The sequence below is a fragment of the Triplophysa rosa genome, linkage group LG19 (genome assembly GCF_024868665.1).
Source record: "Triplophysa rosa linkage group LG19, Trosa_1v2, whole genome shotgun sequence".
NCBI lineage: Eukaryota > Metazoa > Chordata > Actinopteri > Cypriniformes > Nemacheilidae > Triplophysa > Triplophysa rosa.
In genome coordinates, this window is record NC_079908.1 from 5,349,123 (window position 1) to 5,377,076 (window position 27,954).

At 38.5% G+C, this 27,954-nt stretch overlaps 1 protein-coding gene across 1 annotated transcript; it reads right to left on the reverse strand.

The window, feature by feature from the left end:
- Positions 1-27,825, reverse strand: crebrf (creb3 regulatory factor). The gene is made up of 9 exons (XM_057359971.1): positions 27,710-27,825; positions 12,626-12,815; positions 12,402-12,527; positions 10,981-12,166; positions 9,603-9,797; positions 9,152-9,341; positions 8,856-8,929; positions 8,529-8,651; positions 1-8,396 (listed from the first exon to the last, which is right to left on the reverse strand). The coding sequence occupies exons 2-9, from the start codon at positions 12,632-12,634 to the stop codon at positions 8,278-8,280; spliced, it is 2,022 nt and encodes a 673-aa protein (XP_057215954.1). The 5' UTR covers positions 12,635-12,815; positions 27,710-27,825; the 3' UTR covers positions 1-8,277.
- Between the last annotated feature and the right edge of the window lie 129 nt (positions 27,826-27,954).

The following is a 27,954-nucleotide window of genomic DNA, read 5'->3' on the forward strand; positions in this document are numbered from 1 at the left end:
AAAAACGATCTCAACTTCCGGTTCACAGGGACTTTAATAATTACAGTAGATTATGAGGCCTTAGTCTGGTTTTCACAGGCAGGGTCACATTTGTTTGTCTTGAGAAAGAAATCATGTTTTTATTATCATTCAAACAGTACAGTGGTGGTGGTAACCATAAGTCCACTGACATTAACAGGACAGTAGGTGAAAGTTTGCTGTTTCATGCTGACTGAGAAATGCATGACTGCTGCCAGAAGTGAAAGGCGTCTAAGAACAGAGCGAGGAAGATAAAGAATTGAAGGAAGAGAGAAAAGGAAGGACAGAATGAGGTAGTTGGGTCATACAGTAACTTTTACCACAAATACGTTTATGATCAAATCTATTGCCTGCACAAATATAATTGTGATTCATTCATATCATTGTGTTTTTGACACATCTCTGTGGGAAGTAGGGTAAAGGTACTTATGCCTTGCCAAATGGTAATACTTCCTGAATGCATCTGGGATTGAACACAAATGGAAAAGCACTTTAATCAAAACACATGAGAGATGCAGTGCTGCAGTTTCTAGTTTATTTCTGATAGTAAAATCAATAATAGAATTAGACTATCATGGTTACAAGCAGAATTGTGGTACCAACTCCGGGCTGATACAATGCAGTGACATAGTTAAGGATAATACAAAAATCAAAATCAAATAATAAGAGGCACACTAACAGAAATAGACACATTTTGTAGATCAATCACAACTTTTTGCTTTTAAGCCTACTTTACATCTGTACACTAACAGCTCAATAAACCAAGCTGTTTTCCAACTAGTTGTGCCGAAAAAAAACAAAAGAGAAAGTAAATGTCAAAAGTATGTCAAAACCCAGCACAACACTGAAACATAAATAGAACAACTGTCAAGATATTGTATTTGAACAGGCATATATGTGAACTACAAATATAGACATTGCTAATAGGATCAAGTAACTGTTAGTTTCAGTAGGATACACTTCTGCAGAGTTTTGCTTAAAAAATATCACCAAGAGATCTATGACAGAGCACTTAGCAATGAAATACAGCCTTCCTACTGTGACTAGGAAAAATAAACAGATTTTACACCTGGGGAGTACAAACACAATACTAGCTACTTAAGGATCCCATGCTAAATTAATATCAAGTAGAATACCATACAACATTAGAAGCACAAGTTCACGTATTGTGTTTTTTTTTTCTTTTTTCAAATGGGTGACAATTCAGTCAATCTTTGTAAATTGAATGTTGTATGGATTTTGAAACGTAAACGAAAAAAAAAAAAAATTTGGTGGCCCAGTTTTTGCTTCCAATGTTGAAGGTCAATTTTGTCGCAAAGGTCAATGCAAATTTGGCAACGTTGGAAGGGGATGTAAATTGCAGTGTAATCATCGTGTAGAAGTGCGCGGTTGGACAGACACAAGGGTTGTCGTCTACGTTTTTGGTAACATTGAGTTTTAAAGTAGTGATTCGAGTGTTTCCGTTGCACTTCAATGCAAGAGATGTGGGCCCAACAGTCCAAGTGACCCTATAGCTTCTCCATGTCTTCCTCAACACAAAAAAAACGAACGAACAATCAAAAATGCTATCACCGTTACATTTACATGCCCCTTTTCCCACCCGACCACTGGTTCAGTCCAAGTCCAACATGAGCGCCCCAGCAGGGGCCAGGTCTTGGCACGGGTGTCTTGAGCAGTGGCTGGAGCAGATGTCATAAGAGCAACCTTTCAGAACGGTTTCTAGCTTAAGATCGAGGGAGGGGGAGGAGTTCATGAACCTGACAACAGATGCCAAGTCACAGCTCTCATGTCACTGAGGATGTTCAAGTACATATTTTGTAATTCAGCACCATGGGTGGCGAGACAGGACTCCTACCCAATGTCCAAAGTTTTTTTGAACCCAATAAAACGAAGAGCTTCTTTTCTCCGTTGCTGCGAAGGGAGTCATGCAGCAGAAACCAACGAAAGAAGACTCAACTTTTCTCTGAGGGAGTGAATGAGTGCAAGAAGAGCATGCCCATCCCAACCACATGAAGCGAAACATCACCTGCGAGTGGTTTCCCAGGCCACCGACGAATGTCAGTCCGCTAAGACTTCCCGCCCGCCACAATGGAATTCCGTCACAGAACAATCCAGGCTGAACAATTCGCACCTTTTTTTTTGTGTCGTTTACTTGTTTATGGAAAACCTTGATTTTGTTCATTGAAGAACAACTGCTGAAGGCCATTTCTGTTTGGTGGTGAGTGACTCTGCTCCAAGAAAAGTCATAACCAGCAATCTGAGGAACAGTAGAACCAGAAGAATCGGGAGGCACAATAATCTTGAGCATTGGTGAGGGGACACAATGTTGACAAGGTTTGACATCGTCTTTGCAAAACTTCTTCCGCTCTGAGGGCTTCTGTAGAAACTCCTTTGTATCAGTGAAACATATCTCAAAAAAATTAAACGTACAAAATAACGTGTTACAATGGAACAACCTTCTTTTTTCCAAATAATGAAAAATCTCTGAAGTACAGAATACGCTGCATGGCAAGTAAAAGGTGAAAACCAGAAACAAAGGCAATTCAAACTTGTGCAAGAACCTACTGTTTTGAGCATAAATACAAAAGAAATCTCAAGGAAAATAAAAACATGTTTTTTATATATTTGTGTATATATAAATATATACGTATAATGATGATATAAACATTTAAAATGATTGCAGCACTCTTTGGATAGTCTCTCAACCAAAACGTATGGGACATAGTCTTTACGTATTGACTTGTTTCATCGTATTGAACTCCACTGAAGGAAGACTACATTCATCTTTCAATGAAAACTGTAGGAGGGGCAAAGCAGCAACTGTTTTCATCTGAAGCAAGCTTCCTGCTCGACACAGCAGAACAAAAGAAAAATCTATTAAATTCTTGGCATATTGGGCAAAAATCTCGTTTCCATAAAAAATGTCAATAGATCAAGTTTGGATTTTCACGTCTGAATAAGGCACCTGATTTTGCAGGCATCATTTCAAAAATAACATTGGAAATTTTGTAAAACCAAGTGCAACTTGGGTCTTTTCAGCTCGTAGTACTTGCAAATGGTACAGAAAGCAGGTGAGCAATGGAAATGATCTACATCAAAGTACGTGCGACACCTTCGATACATTTCCTTTCTCACTTGTGCTCATTGGTTAGGATAAAGACAGTGAGACTGCACTTTTCCCCAACGTCCGTCGCGAAAGCTCAGTTACATGAATATCAATTTAGCAAGGTTAGCATGCACAGTAGTCATGCCGTGTATATGCAAACTTCATGGTGCAATGCTTTTAAATATCACCAACGTACGTAATGTACTGACTTGTCATAGGAACAGTGATGAGCAAAACTGGAGTCATGATATGTAGGAATGCATTTTTTTCCATTTTTATCTGCTGCTAAAAGCAACATTAAGCAAGCATCTGGAGGTGAATCTACTTGCAAAAACACTCAAGGTTAAACGATTACACAAGATACAAAGTGACAAAATACACAGAATGATTCGTAAAGGTCCATTAAACAACAACAAATAAAGGAAAGTAAAAAAAATGAAACTTCAAATAAACCCAAACAAAATTACAACTTTCAAAAGGTTAAATACATTGGAAAGAGCATGTTTATTTAGCAACAATAAGACAGGCCGCCTTCCATGAAATGTGTATCAAAAGTTCTTAAGATTTCTCAGCTTAGTCACAATGTTGTTTACCATCTTTAAAACAAACTTTTACAATACTCAACAACTGTAAAAAAATAAGTGCTGTAAACTAAAGCAACATCCTGTCTTACTACAGAGTAAAACCTGCATAGTGCATCAATAAGAATAATCTTTCTCGTATACATCAAACACATATCTACACAAACAGGCAAATATAACTGAAAACCAAAGGTGTAAATGCTTATTTGATTACTCTTGAATATATACTGTAGCCATTTTTGAAAGCAAGTTACCGACTGAGATTGAACTGTTTTCGCTGTATAAAGATAGTGGCATGAGATCCATCTACTGATAAATCATTGTTAAAACATGAGAAACCTTGTTGCTTGAAGCTCGAGAATCAGGCATACACGTTTGCTGAATGTAACAGGGAATGATTTATGATTCTCTACTTTACATGATTTAGCAGCTTTTTTGCGTCCAAAATTATTGAATCGTCAACAATATGCAGACAATAATAAAACAATCAAAGAATAGATTTAATAGCTTACTCTTTTTTCATCAGTACAAATTTGATGTATTTTGAAAGAAATAGCATGTCATGGTTGTGACTCTAAATAATAATGCACATAATCCTAAAAGCGTACATAATAACCAAGCATTGCTCGGAAACACTTAGCTACATTTTTCCCTTTGAAAAAGAAATGTGTTGCTAAATGCTGCGCTACGTAGGAAACCCAACTGCGAATTATAGTAGATGTTTTATACATGGTGAGTTCGAAGAATATTCGTGAGATTGTGTTTTTGAAGGCAGAAAATCGTCATTTCCTATATTTTTCGTTTCAAATTACACTAATGTGATATAGCCAGCTCAGTATGAAATTAAGCAATTTTGCAAAGAAACACAAATGTGTATAAGTGCTTGTATACATAAATGTTTTTTTTAAATATCTTTCTTTCTTTATATAAAACATGAACAGCAAAAAAGAAAGACAAGAAAGAAAGATAAAATACTGGCTTTAAATAGCAACCTTTTCCTTAACTGTTTGAATGCCACAGAGTCCCCTGGTTAAAACCCTAAATTGCACAGCTCACTATCATCATGTTGAATGTGAGAGCAGCAACAAACAGACGCTCTCAATACAGCAGGCCAACGACATCTCCATTTGCTCAATGTTATTTTTTCAGAACAAGCATCATCATTTTGAGCTAATGCCACATCGGAAATCTTTGAGCTGTTAATGGCACAAGAAAGGCCAGTCTTTGCCGTCACAACAAATGGCTTTGCTGTCTTTTAAGAATGGATGGGTGATCTTAAAGACAATTTTTAAAAAAGTTAAAATAACAAACACCTTAGTCCAATTGATTCCCCATGGCAAATGGAACTGCCTTACAGTACAATGATATATAGATATATATTCTGTTTTTTTCTGAGCTACTTTCTTGAAAACCTCAGATTTCCCCCAGTAAGTAAAAAATTACCTAAAAAACTCAATGACAACAATACCCATCTCTGGTCCGAGAGAATGTGTCAACACTGTACATCGACCTGAAGAAAAATCCTAAGCAGAATTTGTCTTTTTCCATAGGAAATGTCTACTGAAGGCAAATGAAGATTGTGACTTCACCACACTATTCAATGAGACGAAGACGGGTTTCCGTCTTCACTCAAAACCTCTCCGTCACACTGCCCTGGTCAGGATGGTCAAAGTCAAGTACACACCGCAGCATTCAAACAAGGTCCTTATAGCAGCAAATGGAAGGGGGAAAGCTTTTTTTTTGTTGTTTTTTTTGTTTGTTTATACAAAGTGCTTTTGCTTTCTTACATGTAATACAGAACTTATTAGATCTTCTTTAGATATATAATATACTATATATATATAATAAATCTAAATTTACTTCTATGTACAAAAAAACGAAATAACTGAAATTACGACACATACAGGACGGTATATAGAATCTTTACTATGCTACTCAAAGCAAATAAAGAAAAATATCATTAGAAAAGTCTTAGCTTAGATTTTAAAGGAAAAAATATTCTCCCTTCTTTGATCAAAACTGACATGGGAGAAAGAAACTCCACTAGCTTCAGAGTCAGGAATAAAGTCACTTTAAACGGGCCTTTAGCAAACGAACACCTGGAGATTTTCTGACCCAACAATATTGCAGCAGCCAGAGATTAAGGTTGCAGGGTAAATCTCATTAAATCTGTCCAGGTCACAGTTCAAACTAGAAATTATGTCTTGCATACTGAAATAGAAGCCTACTTTCAGGACATTTTTTGCATTGTGACACTATTTTCATGACCAAAAATCTCAATTCTCATTACTGTAATATGTACATCATATATTTATCATGGAAAGTACAATAGTAAAATATATCACATATTTATCATACTGAACTGAATTTGTGTTGATTTTAATAAATAAATAAAGGAGCTTATATTCAGATAGGATGATCTGATATTCTTTTCACGTTTCAAGAATGTAGTCATGAAAAGAGTCACAATTTAAAATGATTTAATGGTCCTAAACATAGGTTTCATTTTGTTCAAGCAAAATATGACCTGGACAGTTCAACTGGTAAAGTTCAACTCCCCATCCAAACATTTGTAATGGCAATTTTAAATGGGTCTGAATTTTCTTCGCAAGGAAACTGCACTGAGCATGTTCAGACAGAGCTCTGCGGGTAACATAGAAATAAAATATAAAAGCAATCTCTACAAAAAATATACAGAATTGAACTTTTTTTCAAGAATAGAGTATGAAGACAGAGGATAGAAATGTTTCATGGTAACATACCACTTAAAAGGTGCCATCTTAGTCTTAAAGGTTTTTGATGGGAAAAAATAGAAGCATCTCCATTAGTTTTAGAGCTTTTTTTCTTAAATATGCATTAAATCTTCAGTAGAGGGAAACTAAACTGTTAGAACTGACAAATGGTACAAATGCTTCAGAAGCACTATATCTGAGAACAAAGGAACAGTACAAAATTCTATGAGGATGCAAATGAATGCTTCTTTCTGTAGAGAATTGGACCCAAGCAAATTTCACAGTTCATTAAAAGTCCCTGACCCTACCATTTTTTTCCTACATTCAATACGGTGTCAGGTAAGCTGTGCAAAACCTTACTTAGACTGGCTAGATGCCATTTTAAGTTGCATGTGTCTTTGGTACAAAAACAAAACAATCAAAATATAGTGTGCAAATATTCTTTTTTTGTATTTTATATGTGAATATGTTTTATATTACGACACCGCCCACCCCCCGTCCCGTCTTAAACGAAGTACCAAAAAAGTACATTGGTCAGAGCCATCTTATGATACAAAGCACAGACTCTGTGGCATATATCTATATTTTCCATGTTCCTATGTACATTCAGAGTATCTTTAAAGAGCTGAATTCCAAACCGCAGATAAGACCTCCATCCGAGCTCTCTGACTCGACTAACAGCTTCCTGCGAAATGGTCCATTTGCTCTCGACTCGAGTTTTATTTTGCTCAACTCAGCAATTACAAGGCACAATGAATCTTACTTTTATAAAGTACAAATATAAACAAACGCCCATCAGGTAATCGACTTTTTAAGCCCCTTTTGCTGAGAATTTGCAAAACAACATCAAGGGTGATCTGACATGAGGGCACTTCGACCAAAGTATATAAAGGAAAGGGCTTCCGTTGGTTTCGCCGATCGTTCTGCCTATTTACAACGTTGGGATTTAAGTGGCCATCTGCTCGAGTCCAAGAAAAGAAAGTGAATCACTTTCCTTTTCCTCTCCACCCTGAGACAATCTCAAGACTGTGGAAAAGAGCATCCGTGGCCCGTTTCCTCCCATTCGACTCTCTGGATGCATCCCTGTCCTACGTATATACACCATATAACATTAGTAACTTTGAGCTACTCTCTGTTAAACATTGGTATTGCATGGCTCTGCATGCCTCTCTGTTGCTGTAGTTGGTGTATAGTATAGCAGGTGTAGCTAGACTGAACCTCGAAATGCCTCAACATCCGGAAAACAAAGTCTAGCAGTAATCCCGCCTCTGCCCACGGTTGAGAGATTAACAAGTTTAAAAAGGAGGCCTAGCAAGAGTGAAGACATACATGCCATCTGCAAAAACTTTTAAAGTCTGCATCTACACCTTTTCGACCGCTAAATCAAGGGAACTAATGCCTTCCAAAACTCTTAATGGGCATTTGAAAGATTTAGCTGGACGCAAGAGGAAAATGGCTACAGCAAGAACTGGTGCTCATCGTTTTGCTTGTTTCTCTCTTGTTTGTAGGAGGTATGTCATATATTGGCTTGGCTTTTACATCATTTTAAACATGGCGGCCTGTTGACGGTGATCAATACCAGCCACATGCACACATGGTAGGAAACAGACTACTAAGTGCAAAGGTTAACTACTTGGTTCATTTCCATTGGTGTGCAGGAGGTGAACATATACATACGTATGCACAGAGGGGTGGGTATCGTATGCACGTATTCACTAAAATCGAGAGGGTGCGTCTCCAAGTGAAATGGGCATGCAGAGTGTCGGGCCGTTACAGTGTGGGACAAGAATGGCGCGGATGGCTTTGTGTGTGCTCCAAGGTGTCCGCCGAGGACAGAGCCCTACACCTTCGACGTGGGCACACGCAACCCCACCAGCCCTCCGGTCGGATCACCTTTGCCAGTGTTCTCCAGAATCTGGTTCACGAAGTCTGACGTCTGGCCGGCCACTGGTGGCTGCACTGTATCAACAAAACACAATTTCACAATCACCAATAAGATTTAAAAGCTATGGCAGGTTAACAGCAAATGACTCAAATGCCAATCTGTTTTTTAACAAAGCTTTCAAACGAATAGAAGAGAGATTTTCTTACCTAGGGTATCCTCAATGAGTTTGTCCAGTTTCTCTGCCATGCTTGTTCCTTTGTCATGCGAGACATCCTGAACTCGGCTGACTATTTCCTCCTTGATGGCATTGATGACGAAGAGCAATCGATCTAAAATGGAAAAAAATGCTATCGTTCTCAGTTTGCCATATAAAGATATACACATAAAGAGTCAACACATTAGCGATCTCAAAAGTCGTCTTTCAAGGACACACACAAAGGTTTACTTCAGCTCTTGAAGAGGCAGATTCTATCACTGACAAACAATCCCAAGCATTCTCTTTCATATTTAGTTTCCATTTCAAAACAGTGTACCGTATTCAGTGCCGAGGCCCCACAACTTGACCTTGTTGGCCTCATATTGAGCTTTCTTCTTCAGTCTGCAGGCCCTGAAAAGAAAACAACCATCGAAGAATTAAGAAGTGCTTTCCTGTGAAATATTTCTGCAATGCAAACAATAACGAATCATCTTTAAAGTTTTTACCCACGAGGCCAACTACTGTGCAAAGTGCCTGAAGACCATGATAAATGATTCAAAACGCACGATAAGAACGTTTGATGAGGGATAGTGGCTTTAGTTAAAGCAGTTAGCGATGCAGGTATGGCTTTACCTGGATGCAAGCTTGTTCTTCTCTTTTCGAGAGCGAGGACGAGCGGTTAGGGGCAGCTCACTAACAGGTGTCAGGTCACTAATGACTTTATTTAGCTTTCGTAGTTCATTGCCAATCTGCAGGAGCTTTCGGGGGTTTGGAGTAAGATCTTCCACGTCTGTGCGTCTGGATTTCTTCAATGTGTATTTTCCTGAGTCAGTAAAAATTGGCATCAAACATCAGACTCAAAAGCTTTAAAATGTTCTTTCTTGTTAAGTAACATCTTAAACTTATTTATTAAATAAATATGGTGAATAAAAGTAAATTCTGCTAGATAAAACTACTGTAATGTAATCCTACATTGTGCTATGAGCCATTTTATGTACTGAATTGACATTTCAACTGTGGTTGAAACTGTAAATAATGCACGTTTTCCTAAATAATTCATAAATGTATGGGCAGTGACTCTCACCATGGTGTAGGCCATTCTTTTGGTACAAGTTGCTGGGCAGCGTGTCTCTGTCCCATTCAGAGGGTTTCAGCATGCGCTCTTGTTTGGATGGGATGAGCTGCTCGCTGTACTCCCAAAAGTATCGACGCTTCCCTCTCTTCCTGGAAATCCCAGCCGTGAGGCCTTTGACATCTTCAACCATATCAGTGTCACATCCTGTTTGAAAGCGAGAACATAACACTGACCTGGTAGAATCACTAAATCATTTCCATAATCTACCATATTCACATTCACATTTCAAGCGCATTAGGGTAGCATACACAAATGGCTCTTTTTCACCACGTAGTACTGTACAGTGTGGCACGGTACAGCTCACTTTTGGGGGTTTTCCACAGTGTACAGAATGCACCGTACCGATACCAAAATGTGGTGTGTTTACACACAGATCACTGATTGGTCAGAGAATCTTCATTACCAGCGCCATTGGATTCAAACACGAGAATACGCATTTTAATATGTAATATTGGCAGTTTATTATATGCTTTGTGACATATGACAATTGAGACCCTTGACACATTGCTAAATGCAGAATTAGCCTACCCTCGTGCGCCGTCGGGCAAACTATGATGTCGTCTGCTCTTTGGGGTAGAAGTTCCTAAACTCTACTCAAAAATGTCCAACTAAACTTGCTACTTGAGAGCAATGACATTCTATGAGAAGCTACACAGCGTACTCCCTTCTTCTGTGCCTCTGCTCGCTCACTTGTAAGCCTGTGAGCACTCATGTGCCTTGTGACCTCACGTGGTGGTAGTACAGTATGTTGTATTTCCACACCACAGACAGTTTATGTTCTGCTGTTGATGTGTTTTTGCCCAAATGTGTACGCAAAGAATGTACACAATTCAACGAAAAGAAGACGCTTGGTATTACATTTTAAAAAGTCACTTGGTATTTGTTAGGTTTTAGTTCCCCACAAAATATAAATATAGCCTATTGTATGCAACACCATATAGAGAAGGGGACCAACATTCTTTGTCATGTTGTTTGTTAGGTTATAAACAGACACTACACATTTTGGTCCATCCAGTTTCTATACCTTATTTGGTTGTAACAGGTGTCTTATTGTGCACTATATAAAGATGCGTCTTCCCTGAAATAAATTAGTTCAAAAGCTTGATGCCTCTCTGTGTCTTGTTTTTGTGCTCCCAGATCTGCAGAAGAATTCTCTCACAACATCCAACCTATTTCTGAGTTGATTTTAATGGTGATCCAAAACACAGAAAGAAACTTAGTGTTCGAAAGGAACCAGAAATTTTTACAGTATTACAGCATTAGAATTAGCATTAGCGTTTTGAAAGAGGAAAAGATAATAGCATGTAGAATGCAGTTGCATACTAACCTTGCTCTGAGAATGTGTCACTAACATAATCGTCTTTGTCACCCTCGTAGTCATCGTCCTCCTCTTCTTCCTCCTCCTCCTCATTCTCCGAGAGCTCGTGTTCACTGATGAACCCTTCGTCATGGTCTTCGTCATCTAGGTCCACTCCCTCTGCCTCCTCCTCTTCCTCGTCCTCTTCGCCTTCTTCCTCGTCATCTTCCTCTTCTTCCATTTCAGACATTGCTTTCCCTGCCAGCCTGGCCCTGGTTAAAAACAACGAGTAGTTGTGCTCTTCCTCTTTCTTTTTGTCATCGGCAGTGGCCTCGGCTCCAAGGGCACTCACGGTCAGCAAGGTTTCACTGCCTCCACGTGCAGGAAAGTGGAGTTTATGTGGCACTGCCCTCAGCGTCCCTCCCTCTGGGACGGGGCTAATGGGAACCTCCCGTTTAGGAGTCTCCACTCTCTTTTCACAAGCCAGGGAGCTGACGGAGGATGCCGTGTTAGGGGTGACGACCAGGTCGTCACTGATTAGTGAAACGGTTGACTCGTGCTGCTGGACTAAAGGGGAGCTGGCAGAAACAGCAACTTGTTGCTGTGTAGAGCGCTCTACCAAAGGCTTGCGTGGTACGCTGATGCGAACCTTGGCTTTGCGAACGTAATCCATATTGTCCAGACCGGGTGGGGTTTTGCTAGCCCCCGGCAACTGGGCCTTGGACATTGTCTCAGTGCTGGAGGCAACAGGCCAGGTGGCTTTCTGGACTCCCTCGGCAAAGTCTGGAAGAGGGTTGGTTGTGGAAATGCTAAACCTGTTGCCCTTCTTGGCTATAGAAGGAGGGGGAAACAAATTCTGCTTTTGACCCCCCAACAAGTCTGAATGGTAAAGGGTGTCGCAAACAGGCTGCGAGTCCTCGCTGTTGAGCTGGGCCAGTGTGGGTGTCTGACCAATGACTTTCTCATCTTGATAAGGACTGGAAAAGTCATCAAGGCCCAAGAAATCAACTTCCTTGGTGCCCCAGATATCACAACTGGTGAGACGGGTATACTTGGTCAAGTCCTCCCAGTATGTGTCCCACTGTTCAAAGTTTGAGCTCTGGGCAGGGTCGTTGTCTGCCAGCTCGGGTAGTTGATCCATGTTGTCCAAGTCTTTGCAGTCGCCTACTGTGAAAATATCTCCTCTAGGGCTCTGGCGACAAGTCATATCCCTGTCCTGTGAACATTTAAAACAACTCCGTTTATAAAACAGAACTACTGGGTCTTTCACAATTTTAACCTGTGCTATACCATCATTATATGACAAGTTGTCCTAAACTAGTCCTCATAACAGGTGATATGTTTTAAATGGCCTAAACCCAGGCTTAAAAAGATGCAAACCCAGCGTTCAGTTTGAAAGCCTTTAGATATGAACAGAAATTCCAACCGTAGCATTGTTTGTCTGCTCTCACCAGTTCATACATGAAGTCTGGGTCAGAGCTGTTGGCCAACAGGTCTGTGCTGGTCAGTGCCTGGTCAGCAAACGAGCAGTTTTGAAAGGCATCCCCAAAGGGAGGTTCCATTCCACTAATGCTAGGCTGCAAGATGAAAGCAAGAGAAACATACTATGACCGTTATTTCACAATAACTCAGTGGGCACCCAAATTTGAACATCGGGATTTGAGGAACATGGTACCTGAGGCATGCCAAGCACAGATCTTTTCCTTGAAGTGAACTTTTCTCCCAACTCTCCTGTCTCAGTCACCTTGTTCTTCCCTCAATCTCCGGCAGATAATTGCATGAAAAAAAAAGGTTTTGTTCTCTATATGGAGGCTTTAGCAGCACGTTTAGGTATGGCTGGACTGTCCTCCAATGTTGACTATTGCCTGAAAAGAGGGAGATAAATAAAAAAGTTAGCTAACAAAAATGTTACAATAACACACAGTATCTACACAAACGTCAATGTACAACAGAGGACATTAAGACTGGGCAGTTTAGTAAACCAGTTCTCTGTAAAAACAATGTCACTTACGAGCTGCGAACTGGCAAAGATTATGAAAAACAAAGAGGAAACAGCTGTCAAAAACAACTGCTTGCTGTCAGTTGAACAGCCACTGACATGTTGATCTCATCAATGCTATTTTTGCTTTAGCAAACCAAAATAGTGGCATTTTTTCTGGAAAGTCCCAGCCAAAAACATAGCCACGGCAGCAAAAGTTAAAGAGGCTGTCTGCAGGAGTCTGAGGTACATAGAGGAGGAAATGACAGCCCTGTATCGTATCAGTTTGGTGGGCGGCAAAAGTACGAGAGTGCCTAATGCTGGGGCTATTTTTAAAACAACCTCGCCGGCACCCTTTCCCCTCGGTTGACAGACAGCCATAGGTGGCGAGCTCCGAGTCGCAGAGACGCTATTTGCCTAACAAATCAACAGAAATATGCTAAAGGCGTGCGCTGACCAGCTTCAACTCTGAGAAAAACAATCCTGCCTCTCTTGTGCTTAATGACATCATTTCCTCCCTTTGCACTGAGTAAGTCAAATAAGCGTCTTATCACCCTTTGGCTTTGCACACGGCAGGGTTTGCATACAGCCCACAGAAGCAGGTTGAGGAAAAAAGCATAAAAAAACACTTCCCTTGAGCACTGCACTTTTACACAGTTTACTGACTGACAGCTAACAAACCATAACATGATATTTATATTTTACAAGTGTAGAACTGAGTGGTTCTTTTCCATGCAAAAGTCATCAGCATGATGCTGGGATGTTGTGGGTGGTTGCTAAGGTGTTGCTACGTGGTTGTTGGAGTATTCTTGATAATTTCCAGGATGATGCTGTGCAGTTTATAAGATTGATAAGAGTTCATTATGTTGAAGTGTGCCTCCTAGGCCATTGCTAAGGTAAAATTTATGGTTGTCAGGGTAGTTTTGATTCGTTTTTATGGCCCGCTCACACCAGAAATGAGAACTATAACATTACTGTAGCATCTACATCAACGAACGGTAATTTTATGTTTATTCTACGCTTGCACACTGCAGTTTCGCATTTTAAAAGGAAAATTTAAATCATTTTTCATTCATCAACTGGAAAGAAATCGCTCTGAAAATGATCCCAACAATATTGTTCCTAGAGTTTTATAATTGTGGCATGAATGCCACTATTCTCATATATAACTATTTTGTAAAATAGTTCTATAATAGTAATTTTTGGTGTAAACGGGTCTTTAGGGTGTAAACTGTAAACCATTTTTACGAAATTAAAAACTGTGTATAATACAAATACAATAGCTTTAATAACACTGATAACCAGTAAAACCAGTTAAACCAGTAAAAGCAAATATTAAAAATTGTGATGTTCGTAACACCCAAAATTCATTTTACAATGATCATAATGTTTTTTAGTAAATGAGTCTAATTAAAGCACAAGGTCATCTGTCAAAGCTGAATTCACTATTTATTCTGAGCGTTGAGCACAGCATTTATTTAGCATTCAGATAACAGTATTGGGAGCAGCACTGGTGAACCTTTGAATGACACAGATGATATGCGGATATACCTTCTCTGCTGAGACAAGCTGTGTGTGTGCAGGGAGAATGGCTATAGCACTGACGTGACAGACTACTAGTTGAAAGATAACACAGCAGGGAGATATCATCGTCCATCGCGATGTTTCACTGTAGCCATCATCCGATGCCAATTTGGTAGACATCGCCCAACCCTAGTGCGCACATAACCACATTACAAAACTCAAAACAGTACTGACATCTAGAGATGCATCAATTTATTTTTGATCAATTAAAAATGTCTGCACATGGGCAACCACATGAAAAAAGGCTGAGTTGAAAAACATCTGTTAATGCATGTGTTTTTAATTAAGGACATAACAATGCTCCATTTTAATGTCAAAAAGTTGATTCTGACTTTTTGTCTGAACTTTTGTCTTTTGTTTGGTTTAAATCGGTACAAAAAATTGTAGCGGCACTTCCCTACTAACAAACAAATTCTGCTGCTGTGTGAACATTCACCTTGATATTGGTTTGCCCGACTACGGCACGGGTCACACTTCAATCCAAGTAATTTATCATATTTCATATCTTACAAGTTTCTATTGAAATATTGCAAATATTCAGTTACAGTCTGAGATTTGTTCAAATGAATGAGCAATAGTAATGCTTGTTTTAACAAACACTATGAGCAAATTTGCATGCAGTCCTCAAATATCAACACAATGTAAAAACCAGGGTCGGACTATCTGCACATTCCTCGCTCTAAACATTAAATGACCATTCAGTTTGTTTTGGGTGACCTACTGTATCTCTGAGCTGTCTGAAAGAGTCATCAGACATCACTGTTAAGAAACGGCAATGAGGAAGAGCCGTGCGCTTTCGATATGAGCAATCGTGTCATGATATATCCACCTGTTGTGATAACTCATCTCAGCAGGATTGCTGTTAGGAGAGGCCAATGTGGAGGAACATCTATGACAGTACAGTAGTTCTCAGATGCATGCATGTTATTTACAAATACAAACTATAGCAGGCTAGCCTTAAATTACTTTCCTAATAGCAACACATTGGATGATACAGTAATTCCAATAACAATGAAAATAGAGTAATGCTCAGAATGATACTGTGATTATGATAATCTGGTAAGCAAGCAGACATTGTTCTAGGTCATACGTGGTTACAATGATAAATTTCAGGATGATCTAGGAATAACAGACTATAAAGAAAACATGATACCAGCTGTTTAATCTATTCTAACTATCATCTTTTTTGTACCCTAAAGTTAATTTTATGTTGTCAAAAGCTCATCATACAACAGGAGATAAATGTAGTTTGGATAAGGACAGCATGACTCAGAAGTTAAGCACCGGATTGGTTTCATTATGACAATAAATGGTGCTGGCCAAGACAAGCATCTACTGAAAATAGGGACAAGAATATCATAGAAACCTAGGGGTTGACACTTTTGACGTCTCACTACGAAGGCTGTTTTCTTCCGGAGGTCGCATTTGTCAGCCGAGGTTGTCTCATTTCAGTTAAAAACGAATAAAAAAAATTATTCCTTGTAAGATGTAATCACTGTAGTTTCATTCATGTATGCAGCCAACAAATGCCGACCTCTGGAAGATGCAGCCTTAAAGATGGCATGAAATCAAAATTGAAAAGTCATTTTATGGAATATTTTATAGTTTTTATATAAGTGACTTTTCTGTGCATTTCTTTTTTTTAATTCATTTGCCCTTACAATCTTTAGTCAAAAACGTTGACCCCCACCCTTTGAAATGATTTCTCGGTCACAAGGAATGGCGCGAGGGCAGAGCTTTCTTCATGGGAGGGTGCTGATGGTGAGTTCGGTGGGGAATAATCATCAACCATGATTGACTGCAAACTCGCATACAAATCTGCCTCCATTTTGTTAGCAATGCCTTAGCAAATCTTCCAACGATGCAATCAGTTCTCAATGTGGGGAATCAAGTCCCGCCCTAAATATTCTCTTATGTCAGAAGCCGTTTTACTCTTTATGTTTGTTGGATCAGTGTGAAACCCATGTTGGAGTTTGTTGGATCAATGGCAATGGGAATTTAGAATGTTGGTGTTGGTTGTCATTTGTTGGTGTTGGTATTTCTTCGATCAGTGTGTATCAGCCTTTAGAAATTAGGCACAGCCCTAGAAACCATGCTGCAACAGGTAAATACACCTTAGCAACTGCACTGCAACACCCTGGCAACCACCCATAACACTGCAGCATCATCACAGCAACATATGTGTAGGCAAGCAACACTTGTACAGCTATTTTGTACTGCTATTTTGTACTGTGGCTGCTACTGGATAACACTAACCTTTTTATTTTCCTCATTTCTTCTGAATAATTACAGCTTTGAAAACATAGTACTTCTCTGACAGTCTTTTGAATAAATTGATTAATATGCTGGCTAAAGGGTTTTTTCAGTTGAGATAATATATAAGAAATGTAATACGTTTGTGTGAAAAATCAAAGTGATGTGAACTATGCTTTGCACCTGTTCTTGTATTATTATTAGGGTTGCAAAGGGGCAGAAAATTCCTGGTAAATTTCCGGAAACTTTTTATGGGAACTTCATCTGGGGAATTTTGGAAAGATTCCAAGTTTGAAATTTACCAGGAATTTATGGGAATTTACGGGAATCTATGGGAATTATTTAGAAAATTTTGAATTTTATTCAAACTGTATCATATAAAAACATAAATATAAACATTTTATTTCGTCATAATCTGACATGTATGCAAACTAATACATATTTTACATTTTTGACTGATTTAAAGTAGAACTTTAATTTTGAAAAACTTAAAATATTTTGTTGTGGTAAACATATTTTAGTGGTAATAAATATTTTACAATTCATGCAAATGAATAGACATAGGCTAGATGAATAAATACTCCTCAATCAGCATTCTTGCTAAAACAAACTATAACCTAGTATATACAGTAAAACGTTTGGATACATTACAATTTTAAGTGATCATCATTCAAGCCTGCATTTTATTGTTTAAAAATACACATAGTAATAACAAATACTTTGTATTATTCAAAGAAAAATGTATAACACATGTATCACACAAAAATATTAAGCAGCAAAAAATTGTTGAAATCAGCATTGTGTCACTGAAGACTGGCGTAGTGGGTATGGAAAATTCACCTTTGCATCACAGAAATATATTATATTTTAAATTATTAAAGGTGCAGTGAACTTGGACCACAATTTTAACCCGAGCTTTTGTTATATAAGAGAGAATCGTATTCAAGCGAACATCCTGTAAGTGTCAGACCTGAAAACGCCCTTGTTACTGAAATAACAAAAGTTATTGACACGAGGCTCAGCGAACGGCAGGTCCTGGAATGCACCTATCTATGATAGGTTGAACACCGCCTCCACAGAAGAATATCAACGCCTACTTCTCGAGCCCCGCCCACTGGTTCGCGCATGACAGTACTGAACACAAGCTGCACGGAACCAGATAGAGCGAGTGTAAGCATCATGTCGTTAAAGACCTCAAAATATTGTGCAGTGCCTGGTTGTGCATAACCTTCCTTCGGATTCTGACAGTAGGAATGCGTGGTTGAAGTTCATTTTTAAAGACGTTCCAGCTCATGTCGGGAAAACATTGAGCGTTTCTTCACTTCATTTCAACACAGATTCCTTGAACAAGTCTTTGCAGAGAGACTAAAATTAAAAAGCAGTGCTGTGCCGTCAATATTGGATCTGATAGGAATTGCAATCGTATGTGAGTAAAACATATTTGTACTATGCGTCACTATTGCTTTGTTAGAGATCGCTTGATATGCCCTGATAGTATTACCTGGGGACCTCTAGTCATTTGTAATAATTGTAATCGGCATCTCTGTGATTTGGCGGGCTCATATATCATTTTAAAAGGTTTTATCCACCGTTTGTGAATAATGGAGGCTGTTTCGAAATTTTGGCCAGGAGTCTACCGTTTGTTTGTTTATTTATCATGAAAACTATAACATTTGAGACCCGCGATCGCGGTGATCTTCTGTCCGGTTCGCGGGTCTTAAATGCTGACATGTACGGTCATACAGTGGCTTGCAAAAGTATTCATCCCCCTTCATTTTATTCACATTTTGTTATGCTGCTGCCTTATCTTAAACTACTTTAAATGATTATTTTTTTACATTAATCTACACTCCATGCACAATAATGACAAAACAAAAAACTGATTTTTGACAGCTTTGCAAATTTATTAAAAATAAAAAACAAAAATAAGTACATTGCATAAGTATTCATACCCTCAACTCAGAAAATGGTTATAGCGCCTTTACAGACTCAAATCTTTTTGGGTATGATGTGAAAAGCTTTACACATCTGCATTTGGCAATTTTCTGTCATTCTTCTCCTCAGATCCTTTCAAACTCTGTCAGGTTGGATGGAGATCATCAGTAGACAGACATTTTCAGGTTTCTACAGAGATGTTCAGTTGGGTTCAAGTACTAGCTGGGCCACTCAAGGACATAGACAGAGTTGTCCATAAGCCACTCTTGCATTGTTTTAGTTGTGTGCGAAGGATCATTGTCATGTTGGAGAATGAACCTTCTGCCCTGTCCGAGGTTCTGAATGTTCTGGGCTAGGTTTTCATGATCATTATCTCCGTATTTTGTGTACAGTCCCTGAAGCTGAAAAACACCCCCACATTATGATGCTGTTTCCACTACACTTTACTGTTAAGACGGTATTATACAGGTGTTGAGCAGTGCTTGTTTTTCTCCAGACATGATGCATGAATCTGAGATTCATCAGACCAGAATATCTTGTTTCTGACAGTTTGAAAGATTTGTTGAAGTACGATTTTGCATATTTCAAGTTTCCATGTGTCTTCACTGAGCAAAGGCTTGAGTCTGACCACTAAGCCATAAAGCCCAGATTGGTGGAGTGTTGCAGTGATGTTTGTCCTTCTGTAAGTTTCTCCCATCTCCATATATGATCATGGAGCTCAACCAGAGTAATCATCAGCTTCTTGGTCACCGCTCTAACCAAGACCCTTCTCCATCGATGGCTCAGTTTGGACAGGAGGTCAGCTCAAGTAAGAGATCTGGTGGTTCCAAACCTCTTTCATTGAGGATAAATGGAGGCTACATGCTTCTGTGAACCTTCAATACAGCAGATTTTTTTCAGAAGTCTTCCCCAGATCTGTGTCTTGATACAATTCTGTCTCAAAGCTCTACTGGCAGTTCTTTTGACCTCATGTCTTGGTTTTTACTTTGATATGCATTTTCAGCTGTTGCACCCTTTATAGAGAGGTATGTGCCGCTCCAAATCATACTTTTTCAATTGAATTTGGCACAGGTTAACTCCACTCGAAGTGTATAAACATTAACAAGCAAAACTAATGCTTCTGAGCTAAATTTCAAGTGTCCCAGAAAAGGGTATGAATACTTATGCAATGTACTTGTTTTTGTTTTTTATTTTTAATAAATTTGCAAAGCTGTCAAAAATCAGTTTTTTGTTTTGTCATTATTGTGCATGGAGTGTAGATTAATGTAAAAAAAAAAACATTTAAAGTAGTTTAAGATAAGGCAGCAGCATAACAAAATGTGAATAAAATGAAGGGGGATGAATACTTTTGCAAGCCACTGTATATCTAGGGCTGCAACAACTAATCGATAAAATCGATAATAATCGATAATGAAATTCGTTGTCAACGAATTTCATTATCGATTAGTTGGTCTGTGACGTCACTTGCGAGCTGCGCAGTTATAAATCAAGCGCATCTTCTTCCCTTTTAAAATAACCGTTTTAGATGTGTCTCTCCTTGCAGCATGAGCTGCACAGTTTTAAAGTCACACGTGTCTCTCCGTGCACGTGTCTCTCCGTGCAGCGCGAGGTGCGCAGTTTTAAAGTCACACGTGTCTCTCAGTGCATCGCGAGGTGCGCAGTTTTAAAGTCAGACGTGTCTCTCCGTGCAGCGCGAGGTACGCAGTTTTATAGTCACACGTGTCTCTCAGTGCAGCGTGAGGTGCGCAGTTTTAAAGTCACACGCGTGTCTCTCCGTGCAGCGCGAGGTGCGCCGTTTTAAAGTCACACGCGTGTCTCTCCGTGCAGCGCGAGGTGCGCAGTTTTAAAGTCACACGTGTCTCTCCGTGCTGCGCGAGGTACGCAGTTTTAAAGTCACACGTGTCTCTCCGTGGATGCGTCTCTCCGTGCAGCACAAGTTGTGCTGTTTTAAAGTCAGACGTGTCTCTCCGTGCATGCGTCTCTCCGTGCAGCGCGAGGTGCGCAGTTTTAAAGTCAGACGTGTTTTGCATGCATCTCTTCAAGCTGCGCAGTTTTAAAGTTTAAAGGGGAGCGGTGTTTTAAATGACAAAATTAAAGATTATATTAGTAAAACCCAATTTGTGGCGTTTGCACTTTGCAAAGTACATAATAGGCTAAATACCCTGATTTGGTGGTTTATTTAGTTCAGAGGTGGGTAACGAAGTACATTTACTTGAGTACTGTACTTAAGTACACTTTTTGAGTATTCGTACTTAAGTATTACTTTTTCTGTTTACTTTTTACTGTACTTCACTACATTTGAATGACAAATATCTCACTTTTCATGGCACGAAAAAATGATTTCCTTGGCCGACCGTCCCCTCGCTCCCACGTTTGGGAGAGACTATTGTCAGTTGCTTCTAATATGACACACATGAATCAACTCACCAGGTGTGTTAATAATGGAGACATTCACAACATTTTGGGAGAAGGCTAATGAGTTCAGTTGTGTATACTTTTCCCATATCTGATTTACTTATTATAAGCAAAAGATGTAATTACATTTTATCCGATTAATCGATAAAATAATTGCCCAAACCAATCGATTATCAAAATAATCATTAGTTGCAGCCCTATGTATATCACTAAACACCATACAACTATAGGCTATACAACATAAGCTATACTAAACCACGAAATAAGTCCGTAAATTTGAGTAAAATCACGTTACGTAAACGTTACGTGTCTAACCAAATTCACAGAAGGCTCCAACTAAGTCAACTACGCAAGCTGCTATCCAATCATAGCAGTGGGCGTTTACTTCCAAGTCTTCTATGCGGCCGGCCCTTATAAACCGAGCGTTTCTCCAGCCGGCCTCAAAACCAGGGTAGAAAATAGCCTATTACTTATTGATTTTGATGTTTTTGAATGTAAAACCCACTCAGACGTCATAAGTAGACATCAGACAATAATACAAAACAATAAAAACGGCCAGTTCACTGCACCTTTAAAACAGAAAACTATTATGTTTTACAATATTACTGTTTTGTTCTGTATTTTTGATCAAATAAAATCAGGCTTGATGAATAAGAAACTTCTTTCAAAATCATTTAAAACAGCAATGTGTCCAAACTAGGAATGTAACGATTCACCGTGAGCCGGTTGAAAATCGGTTATAATGAGTGACGATTCAAATCGGTTGAGGTGTGAACTGAATCGTAATACATTTTTTGAACAGCAGGGGCCGCTATTTTCACTGCAAATCTAAACGTGGACATGCTGATATTTCTTTTTCTATTTTAATGCAAAAAAATCCAAGAAAAGCTCAGACAGTATTAGTTTGTTTATATTAAAGAGACTTTTTCTATTATTAATTTGTTATAAAATTGCAGTTTAGTTTTGTTATTTGAAACAAAACATTATTTTATTATACAAAGAAACGTGTAGCATTTAAGAAATAATGCAAGGGAAGTTGTTCATTTCTAATTTGTTTCAACTCATTTTGTAAAAATAAATCGTGAGTAAATCGTGAATAAATCGCATCGTGAGATCAGAATCGTGACTCGCATCGCATCGTGAGCTGAGTGAATCTTTACATCCCTAGTCCAAACCTCTGACCAGTAGCCTACTGTACTTCTTTATGATGACAGAAAACCGGCTAGCAGAAAGTAGAAGAAAGAGCATCACAGCTTGTGTTAGCTAGCATCATAAATTGTCAATGAAATAGTGCTAGTTTACTTTTAACATATCTGATTTACTGGCTGGCTAGCTACTGAATAAACACATTTTGGTATTTGCTAGTTAAACTTTAATACCATAGATAAAATATATTTAACCAAGTAATATCAAAACTTATTTGAATGGATGTAATCTTCGAACTCAAATGTAGAGCTGTGGCTTCAATATTCCTGTGGTAGTCAGAGTCTGGAAGAAGGGGATTTCCCACCAGATGACTAAGGCATTGTTTGTGGGGTATGGTCTTTTTTAGACATCTTTTTATTATCTCACCTAAATATCTGCTCAGTCAGTGTATTTGTTTTTAAAATGGTATAATTTGCACAATAGCTTACAGCACATGGTTTTAAACATAAATTTGTGTAATATTTATGGACATTTTTTACATTATTTTGTGTGCAGGATTCAAGAAATGATCTGTGTTATGTTACAGAAGAATGCACAGCGCATGTAGGGGGTGTGGACTCAATAGCCCTGCAGTAAGCAGTGTGCTGTGGGGATGTGATTGATAATTGTGCAGAGCAGAAATTCAACTAAAATTTTATTAAATCTGGTTGTTTTAACCAAGATTCATCTGCAAGATTTTTATTCACCTACAGTTCCCTGTTATAGGGTAACCTGCAATTTTGTTCATTCCCTGTTTATTCCCATTAATTCCCATATATTCCCGTTAATTCCCATATTTTCCCGTTAACTCCCATGGAAAGTTTCCAGCCTAGAAAATTCCTGGAATTTTGCAACCCTAATTATTATACAGAAACTTTATATACTAGTCATGCCACATTCTAACAAACTGCCAACGGTGTTTATAGAGACTAAAACTTACTGTATGAATAAAAAAATAAATAATCTAAGTCAATATTTGACCATCTGCAACAAACAGACTACGTACAATCTTTTTACTTAGATGATGACACATTTAACCGAACAATAGTTTTGGTTGATGTTATCTAAGTGTTCTGTTTTTAGATCGATTTAGAAATGCTTTAGAAATTAGATCGAGAACAAGCCATAAGTATACAATTCTGAATGCGTGCACTCTTATGGTTGAAGAACCCTTTGTTAAACACCACTGACCACCACGTAATTATCTACAATTGCCTAGATAGTTTAAGCATATCGCCCAACTACGACTTCACTTTACCTCACGTAAGTTTTGTTGCACTGTACAAAGAGGCCACTCCTTTGCTATGCACAAGCTGAAGAATCTTAAGCGTGGGCGTGCTGTGATCAAATCGATGGCCTATGCACTACGATACAGACAAACTGTGGCTAACACACAGGAAGTATCAAAAGAAACAAAATAGCGAGTGTACAGTTCCCATTTAATTTAGACTGCAGATTAAAGACGTCTTCCAAATCCTGATTCCTTTATTGTCAGACAGAATTGCAGAACCAGAAGACAGTGTGAGCTAATTACAAATAATCTTGCGTTTTGCAGTCCAGGCTTCAAATGCAGAAACTACGCTGCAAATGTCAGAGATCTCGGCTTGAGCACAGACTTAGCACACTAAATACACTTAATAAAAATGTTTTAATAGATGTTAAATAATATAAATGAATGAACATGCACACATAGAAAAAATGGGCTAGTTAATGGAAAAATATAACTTTTTTTATTTGTCAGATTCATGTTAAAAAGAAGAAAGAATAATCCACACAATATGTCTCACACATTTTAAAGCTATACAAAATATACAGACGGTTTCATCGAATGCACGCACATACCTGGCCCGAAGTTAACTTCTGGCCTGTGTTTGTTTATCGGTCTGGCTAGTGACTAATAATATAACTATTTATATTTTAATCAATTTATATTAAAGGTCCAGTGCATAATTTTTGGGAGGATCTATTGACAGAAATGCAACATAATATACATAACTATGTGTTCTTAGGTGTATAAAGACCTTACATGATGAATCGTTGTTTTTATTACCTTAGAATGAGCTATTTCTATCCACATTCAGCACAGGTCTGCTTGCATGGAATGTTGTTGCCATGTTGTTTCTACGGTAGCACTTAAAGCGGCCGTAACACACGCGGTATCTGCCAATCTCATATTAATCTTGAGTACCTATAGAGTAGTATTGCATACTTCGTATCTTCGAAGACTATTTAGTTTGATCACATTTATAAAGGATAGATACAGCTGTACGTTTATTTCCGAAACCATACTGCGCGTGCAGGGGGGAGGGGTAGGCTGAACTAAAGAACGTTTGCACCCATTGCCAACAAAACACAGACATCAGTTGCACTCACCACATGCGGTGCATGTCTGGCTTCTTTTAGCGCTGGGACGGCCCCACATACCAGTTTCAAATGATCTCCAAATCCAGCGTTATATCCACCGTTTATATAACATTCATCACCCAAATGCAGTGAACAAACAAACACCTGAACTTCGTGAACGTATGCTCTCTCTCCTGCACACAAGTTAAAGTGACGTCTGCGCATGCTCCTGCTCTCCTTGCTGCCACGTGGGCCTGCCGCGTGTTTTTCCGGGAGAATTGTCCAATAAAGGACCAAGAAAAATTGTTACGAAACAGTTTTATTAGTTTAGACAAACTGCTCTACAGAACGTGTTTCGTACATACGTTATCACATTCGGGAAAGCAGTGAAAACGTGACTACATCTTAGTCTTCTCTCTGCCTCCATAGTGGTTTGAAAGGGAGGGGTGGAGTGAGCCGTTGGTTGCAATTCACAACCTCACTGCTAGATAACGATCAAAATTACACAATGTTCCTTTAATATTCATTCATTTATATTCATATTTTATTGTTTAATAATTTTATTAAATAACAATTTGTTAAATTTTCTTGTATGCTCATTTTATTATAATAAACTATATGTTAAATGGGTCCTGTAACTCCGTTGCATTTACGTTTACCCAAGTAACGGTTCTTCTACTGTTAACCCAAAATAATACTGGCTAGACATACTTTTAACTTGCTAGCTAATGTAATTTACTTGTTATTTCTTTTGCATGTTATCAGAAATAAGTCTATAGGAACTGTATTCTTCGCGGATGTGTAGCGGAAGTTTAGTTTGGGCCACAAAAGCCAGCATAAGCACCATTTGCTTACGTTGTTGCTTTGAAACTGTCTATATATAACAGACTTGAATTTTAAGCATTACTCATAATCTTTCTATTTGATTGCTGTTGTAGTTCCTGTAGTAATTGGTAGAGCATTGTGTTAGTAGTGGCAACACATATACATATATTTTGCATATAAATATATATAAGAATTGGATGAAGTTGCCTTCGATAAAAGGGTCTGCCTAAATATATATGTTGTATGAAAGGAGCCATAGAAAGATTTTAATTTCTTTTCCTATTGTGTTGCACAGGAAACAAAAACCTGGGGTACTACAAAGGTAAGCAATTAATGCTTTTCAACCAAATTTTCATTTTTTGTGAAGCTTGGAATAAAACATTTAGTTTGTCAAAAGACAATTTAATTGTATACTTATTCAAAGTACAATGTAAATACAAAGAATAGCAGAAATACAGGAAATGCAAGTTTGAGTATAAGTGTAGGATCTTCAGTTTAAACTGCACGACCAAAAAAGTGAAAGACACTGCATAACTGGCATCAGGCCAGGCCTAGTAAAGGTTCCATTCAAAACATGTCGTCATGACACTGCACCCATAGCTTTTCATCTGGTTTCCTCAGTTTTTGTAAATCAATAACCTAAACACGCATTGGTTATAAAACTGCAGCACGCTTAAAAGCTGTCGGATCTTCAGCCTCTTGTAGGTGACCGCCCCCGCAATGTTTACATGAAAACAGAACGACCTACTAAACATCTGCTATCGACTGCTCACATGTGCACTTTTCAGATACAACACGGATTGAGCAAAACTGCAGGAATTGTACTATAATAATAAAATGCTTGCTAATTTTAAGATTTGAATTACGGGGAGATCATATTTTATTCTGACCTACTAACACTTTACAACAACACCATAAACTCAACATGGCCCCCATCGAAAACAAATAGCTTCAACCAAACATGATGCCATTAAGAGCTAACACCCACGCTTTGCACTGCTGTGATTGGCTATATGCAAATGTTTGTCCCGCCTGCGGACAAAACTGGTTGCGCTGCCTCGCTGTCAATCAAGAATAATTTTCGCAGGAACGTTCCGCCCAAATGCGTTTGGTTGACGTAGCAAGCAACAAACATGATTGAAGGCCTCCCCACGTTACGTAAACAGGCGGAATGCACAATAATATTCCCTCGTAAAGTATTAGTTTGTAGACAAACATTAAATCCCAACCTAATAATAATGAAATCTGTAAATAAACAACATATTGCAAGGAACTAACGTGTTCAAACGAATTCGTGTAAAAAAGGGAAAAACATATTTTTATCTGATGAATATATATCTATATATCTGATGAACACACGTATTTAAACAGATTTGGATGGGTGTTGATGTGTAATACGTACAGTACATGCAGCTGAAACTATCGTGTTTCCATTCCACCTTGCATCGTGGTGATGGGGGCGTGTACCCTTATGGATCGAGTAGGGTTTGTTTTTAATAATATATGTTTGAGAATGGATTTGTGAGAAGGGTCACAAATCACCGACCGCGACCGATATACGAAATCGCCTTAAAATAACTGTTTACTAGAATATGTTTTTGATAAACAGGTGGACTCAACTTTGAAACTTCCGATGCTCCACGTGTACGATTGTCAATTCATTTAGATTTATGTCTGCATTACTGTTATGTTGATAATTTATCGCTGACTAAATGCCACTGATCGCATTAAATCACAGATAGGCTGCTTGAAACTGCTTTTTGCAAACGCCCTCACTTCCTTGTTCCTTTCCAGTGCGGTAGTAACAACCTCTAGACTAATATATTCTAATATTTAAAATATCCTATCAATAAATGTGGCATGTATTCATTTCTCTAGAAGAATGTTTATTTTGTATTTGAACGCTAACGACCAACATCTGCTCCCCTTACTCAGCACCAATGACTGGCCAGCTAAGCAACTACAGGAAAAATATTGATCTTCAAGGACAAATGGACACATAAAGCAAGAAGACCATATAAAATATCGCCATGTAACGTCAGCTAGAGAGCTGAGAACACGTTGGGTTTTAAAGAGGAACCAGAGAACAGCTTTCACACTATGGCCTCCGTGTCCCTCCCCTCTACTGCTAGTAGCGAAACATAGCCAGAGAGCTAACTACCAGAGACAATGTTTTTATCATCATTAAACAACTCTCCTAACACACTCCACAGCGCTGTCACAGTAAAAAAGACGACTCACCTTTAAGTAAGCCATATTATAGTAAAAAAGAGATTGTAGCTTCGATTTCATTCGTCTTTAGGAAAACTTAATATCAATTTCTCCTCAATCCACGCCGTCTTCATCTCTGGTTTGTTTTGTTTATCTTCTGACTGACGGGTTCCTGGAAAGCGCGTGACTCCTAAGTCACGTGCTTTTTACACTGTCCAATCACAGACATCGCAGAGTTCTGACTCAAAACAAGATATTTAAAACATTTGCCTAAA